Raw genomic sequence first — 6,631 nt, forward strand, 5'->3', positions numbered from 1 at the left:
AGTGAAGACACATGAAAGTTAAGTGGTACTTCCTAAAAGCATATTGGTATATTTAAAAGGTCATTTTCATTTAGATATGTAATATTTGATCTTGGACTTTAACATGTGGCATATGACTGAGATTGGTCTATAATTGTAGGGCTTACCTCTGTATATGGGTGTACCATTAAGACTTTCCTTGTTCATTTATGATTTATTTATATTTGAATATAGACCTTTCATGTTATAGCGTGATGCAAGTCTTAGTCTATTGTAGCCTACAGTAGTATCAAAATTATGAACTTAATTTCAGATACACATGCCAGATTCTCTTCAATATCACCAAATACATGTATCATAAAATTTAGTGTGTGAATACAATTTTGGGTTTTTTCCATTCTGTTTCTTATATTTTTTAATACTAAAATAATCGCTAACATTTTCACAATTAAAAGATTTGGATGAATATTGTTTCATTTTTTGTTTATTCTTTTCATCCCACAAATGTTTGGGATCATGTTTATATCTGTTTTCATCTGATGAAAAATAATCTGGTATATAAATAATATTTTCAATTTTTACTTGTGCAGTTGTTTCTAAGTGAATGATTATTTAAGGTGTTTGTCGGATATGTGTCATGAGCCATGTTCTCTGGACGATTATCTTTTCAGCCTAACCACCATTTGTAATGTCCTTATATAATCTTTTTTTCATTCAAAAGTGCCTCTTGAATTTAATAATTTCCCATAAGAACCCCTCGATTTTCATCTATTCTCATTAGCGCCCCCTCAATTTCCACTCTGTTTTCATAAGCGCCCCGTTGGAATAAGTGCCCTCAGAAAGTGCAACAAATATTTTAAGCGCCCGGGCGCTTATTCGCGCGATTACGGTATACTGCACATAATCTAACAATATCAGTTGTGATCCATTTCATTTTATTTAGCTTTTAAGAAAACTAATATACAAGATAATTGTTGACATTGTTCATTGGTTAATCTGATAAAAGCACCAATTCAATATTAAAATATCAAATGCTTTTCCTTTGGTCATAAGAAGTAGAAATGCTTATTATTATGGTCAGTTCAGCCAATAATATCCAAATCCAAAGATTTACTTGTATTGTCAATATAAAAATTAGAAGGACCCATGCTCCAAAACTAACACAATAGTTCACACGGTTAATCAATTTGCATGCGTCAAGGGGCCCGTCTTGAACCAGGGCCCCTCATAACCTACAGTATTTACGCCACTGGTTTGATTATGTAGCCTAAATGTATACAAAACATGGTTTTTTGCTACTATAGACACCATATCTTTATATAAGTACATAGGAAGTAATGTATTTAATTTTTTTGTGTTTATGCAATAATATATTTTATTCAAGCATAAAACCTAAAACATTACTGTTGAAAAATCAGCAGATATTGAATTTGTATTTGTTGTGTTTTGTATTTTTTATGTTTCATCTTGTAATTTATTCTACACTCATGTATTAATTTTAATAAATAGGTACTTTCATACCATTAACTCTAGTCTAACAATAAGATATGTTTGTATTTTACAGTATATGGCTCAATTAACATACATATGTGGCAAAGACAAGCCAAACCAGTCACTCGTTGCAAATCGTGTTTCAGAGAAAATGGCCAAAACATGCTAAAATGTCAAATTTTAAAAAATCTATTTTATTGCACTAAACTAACCTTTATATATCTACACACCTGCTGTTATTTTCCCCATTTTCCAAGGATGTAAAGATAGTTTTTGCATGAGAAATGCCTGAGATCATAAACTTTAAAGGCTGATTTCTCATATATTGTTATTTAAACAGCTTTGTGGTTATACGCTTGTAACTTCATAAGGAAATGTCCGACTTGAATGATTTTTTTTACTATTTTATAGCTATTATTTTAATCTCTAACACTATTAATAACACAAAATCGATTTTTGCGATGAGTGACTGGTTTGGCTTGTCTTTGCCACATATAATACTTATAGTTAATGTTTAATGCAAGTTTAGTAAACACATATGTACCATGACATTTCCAATCAATGATGATTAAAATTAAAATTCTAAATGTCAATTCCCTACAGAATCTGATCTGTCAGAGGAAAGGAGTTCTTGTGTGTAGGCTATGACGTCAACATAATGGTGGACCTAAGTTTTGTCCATACTATTAAACAATTAGTAGAGCTCCTCATAGTACACTATAGGAAAATTATTATACGAAGGTTAGATTTAGTGCTTGAAAAAATTTGCTGAGGACCTGAAAGGGCCGAAGGAAATTTTTGAATGCATTATTAATCTAATTTATTAAGTATAATAATTTTCATTTTAGTGTACGATGCATGCTCTACTAATTGCTTTATAAGTCAATCGCCGTCTTTTAATTTTAGTTTTTTATAACCAACTGTTGTAGCAGTCATCGGTTGCTATAGTGATATGATCAGTATACGTGTGCGTATTTACATTTAGCTGTGCGTATGCTGATTTTTGCTCCTGCAGTACACGTTTAATTAACTACACATAGCAGTACAGTACAGTACGGATACGATGAATAACTATTGTAATTTAAAGAACTTGTTTGTAATGCTATTTTGATAGACTTTCGTCAAAGAAATAACCATTTCAGCATTCGAGAGAGAATACAGTCAGACGTCCTTTTTGGTTGGTGCATGCAGACAGGTAAAATCATGCGATGATTTCATAACTGGGCTAGGCTACGGCCGGGGCTACGGCCTAGTAGTAGTAGTAGTAGGAGGCCTGGGCGGCCTCCTGTCTGGCTGTAGGCCTACATCTAATTGTCCCTTGATAAAAATAGGTCTAGAATATTCCTATTAAACGTTCAGTTTGTTGTGTTTATGAGGGTCCATTGATTCAATGAATTTCTTAATTGTTGATATTTAATATTGAATTTGAAGTAACTTTCTTTGGGTTCTAATTAAGTTTGTTTTATGGAAGTAATTTTCAATTACAATTCAATTCTTATCGTGGTGCGCGGTGACTAAAAAATGAGGATTTTTTTTTTTGCGAACGAACCTAAAAAAATTTAAGCTGAGCGTCCACTAATTGAAAAATTAGTGGACGGTGGGGAATAGGCAAATAACATTGGGAGTTACGGTGATGACGTCACGATTGACTTATAATAACATTTATTTACAAATTATTTGTGATGTACCTATGTATATCGGTATGTTCATGATGATGTCATTACAATACAACCAATTATGGGCATGTCTCATGCATTTGTGTTTCAAATTTGATAGTTCAGAGTTTTTTTTTTACCTAACACAGCCGTGGCCCCAGCAGGGGTTCAGGAGAGCATTTGGTTTAGAGGACCCCGCCCCCTTTCCTTCGGACACCCAATACCAAATTTTTGGAGCTCCAGTACTACAAGGATCAAGTCCCATTTGTGGAATGCAATTAATAATATAGTCATTTTGCATGTTTCAATTTCTTTCTAGCTGTGGACTTCTTCAATCAAATCAACATGTTATATGGGACGATAACAGAGTTTTGCACACCAGAAAAATGTCCTATTATGTCTGCAGGGCCAAAGTGAGTAGGAAATATTAACTTGTTTGGTGTATATGTGTTGCCAGCATGCTGACTGGGTTCTGTTTCCGAGCAGTTTCTTCTTTCTTTCTTTCTTTCTGGCAACATTTTAAAAGGCTACTAGTGGCAAACTACTGGACTGATTTTAGTAAAACTTGGTCAGTAGGACCGGGCCACCTCCCATTTATGTGTGTTCACAACTTGGGGTCAAAGGTCACATAAGGGGCATTAGGGTCAAAAAACCAAAAATCGTATACCTTCTAAACACGAAAATATACTCTTCACCCATATGTCAAAGTTCATAGGTCAAAGGTTCAAAATGTTACTAATTGCAAACAATTGAACCGAATTCAATCAAATTTGATCATTAAGAACCGGTGACACCTCCTACACCCCTGTCTGGCATCAGTGGTTACATAGGGGTCATCGGGTTCAAATTTTCAAAATAGCCCAATTAAGCTCGAATTTTAATACCAGGATTGATCCTTAGGACATTCTAAACATGAAAACTACTCTTCACCTATAGGTCAAAAGTCACAAGGGTCACTATGGTGAAAATTATCAAATATTGCTAGTGACTAATGATTAGACCAATTGCATTACACAGACTCCTACCAAACATGGGGTCACAGTGGTTATCTCTTAAAAAATGACTGGGTTCATGTTCTATTGAACATAGTATCTCTAGTTACCCAGTCAGCAGCATGCTGACTGGGTTCTGTTTCCGAGCAGTTTCTTCTTTCTTCCTTTCTTTCTGGCTACATTTTAAAAGGCTACTATTGGAAAACTACTGGACCGATTTTTATTAAAACTTGGTCAGTAGGACTGGTACCACCTCCCATTTATGTGTTGTTCACAACTTGGGGTCAAAGGTCACATAAGGGGCATAGGGTCAAAAAACCAAAAATCGTATAAAAGACTGCTTGTCTCACAAATAACGTAGCACAGTCTTGTCCTTTGCACATAAGAGTATTTACGAAATAGGGCGGTAGAGGGACGACGACGGTTGGTACAACTAAGCCCCGCCCACTAGTGATACTGCGCACGCGTGAGCTATTTGAACCTTCGTCGTCAAGCCGAGGACGGCTGGAAAATTGATGTTTTACCGTCCACAGTGAACGAAAAGTTCAAAAGGTATGTATATACTTATATTTATTGTTGAAATTGAGTGATTCTATGGTTACAAAATTAAAAATAATATTTTTCATAATTATGATTCAAATTTCCCATATTTTTACTGTTTTTTAGCTCAAGTTAAGCCTGGGCCCGCCTCGATTCGAATGTTTAGGCCTAAGCCTTATCTAGCATAGGCCTGCCTAAGATAAGGCCTACTACCATGCATAGCCGATCCAGGCCGATTCCATATATTTTTTTCTTTTTCATCAGCTATGCCTAGGCTACTAACTAGGGCCTACCTAAAAATGGACAGCTAGATCTGGTCAAGGTTGCCGGGCGTGATAGGCCTCTCTCTATTCTAATCTGGCTCCTCCCAGCAGCAGATGTGGCCTTCTAAACTGAACTGTGTGAGATGAATATTAATAATAGGTTGTCTCAAAATTCCATGCTATGTTATATTTTCCAGAGGCAGAGCTGCGAAAAACTTACGAATATGGCAACTACATTCCTGGAAATGGCACTTTTCGACTTTGAAGAGATGGGTTATATGTTTCAATTCTTGCCTAAGTTTGTTTTTGTGGGTTTAAATGAAAATTAGTATTGCTGGCTACATGTACAGTACAATGGTCCGGTGTTCTGTTTTTCTCGGTGTGGCATTTGTTTTTCATGTTATGCATTTTTTTGCGTCAATTGATCATTGTAATAATAATAATAATAATAATAATAATAGTGCTGGCAATCCCTTTTATTGTTCTTCCCCTAGTTATTAAACATCATCTGTGTATTTTTTGGATAGGAAGATCGTTTTTTGGGAAAATGAAGAAATAGTATTATGGCGTACGTACATTGTGCTACCACACACCAAATTAAGAAAATGGCAAACTTGGTACTGTATCGCCATTTTTTTATGCAATATTGATGTTAAAGGTTCATACATTTCATTTTGATCACATTTAATATATCATATTGCATGTATTATATACACTGGTATTGCTGTCTCCACTTGTTATAAAAATTAATTAAGTCATTAAAGTATAATATGCAAATTTTAATTTACAGTATTAACATTGTACAATATAGACTTAAAAAACAGAGAACAATATTATTATACAGTAGTACATATAGTATTATATATTGCATAAAGTATTGCTATACCTTCATTTTTAGCACACTCTCTGAGAGAGAGGGCTTATATGATGATTCTGAGGAAGACGAACTAGGCCTAGGTTGGCTGGGTAGTACGTGTGTGTAATAGATCAGATAACAGGAAATGTAGGCAATAGCCTGGTTCACGTCGAACTTTATCTAGATATACCTGTCTTGAAACATGATACGATAATCCCCTAATTGCGTTTGATGCCAAGTTAGAGCCAGATAAACAGCCAGCCAGTTTCAGGCCGTCGACGTCACACGGTAGGAGGGGTTGTTTAATAAAACACCTACTTTATTTTACAAACCTCTAGTACCAAGTGGTATTTGTTCAAAAAAATGGTAAACTACTGTAGAGAAGGTGCGAGTTTCCACTACCTAACCTAGCCGACCAGTACGAACCAACGACAGTGCAGCAGCGTGTTCTATCGCAATCTAGGTTGTAGATTCTCTAGGCCCTAGCTAAATTTACCTTCGATAAAAAACGAATTATTTTAATCGCTAGCTAGCATTCTTCCATTTAACAAAATATTGTTTTAATCTTCATTAAAACGTCTGTATACTTTATGGAACTTTCTGTCCTGTTTTGTAGTTTTTCGATCGCTTAATTGTGTTGTTTAGATGCACTTCGCGAAAATCTAGCTTCGCAGTGTCAACTAAGTTGCTACTTCCACACCTTTTTTATTTCGTCATCGTGAACATGTGCGCTCATTTTAACGACTGGCGTTGGTGGTAAACTGAATTTATAGCAGAAATGGAAAAGATCGAATTGTCAATAAATAAATACAATAAATCTGATTTTATTTATTGGAAAAACGTACGCAATCGGAC

General features: G+C 35.0%; 1 protein-coding gene across 3 annotated transcripts in view; it reads left to right on the forward strand.

The window, feature by feature from the left end:
- The window catches only part of LOC117112356 (MOB kinase activator 1A-like), a 28,092-nt gene extending 22,149 nt beyond the window's left edge, over nt 1-5,943 (forward strand). The window contains exons 3-4 of one of the 3 annotated variants that reach the window (XM_033255432.1): nt 3,445-3,538; nt 5,118-5,943. In XM_033255432.1, the coding sequence (XP_033111323.1) occupies nt 3,445-3,538; nt 5,118-5,238 (215 nt within the window). In that variant the 3' untranslated portion in view covers nt 5,239-5,943. Of the gene's footprint in view, nt 1-3,444; nt 3,539-4,483; nt 4,535-5,117 lie in introns of those variants that run through there. The other 2 variants (XM_033255435.1, XM_033255434.1) reach the window with 2 other exon arrangements.
- The last annotated feature ends 688 nt before the right edge of the window (nt 5,944-6,631 follow it).

Source organism: Anneissia japonica, unplaced genomic scaffold (assembly GCF_011630105.1).
Source record: "Anneissia japonica isolate Jap-2015-1 unplaced genomic scaffold, ASM1163010v1 scaffold581_len1011336_cov187, whole genome shotgun sequence".
NCBI classification, from domain to species: Eukaryota; Metazoa; Echinodermata; class Crinoidea; order Comatulida; family Comatulidae; genus Anneissia; species Anneissia japonica.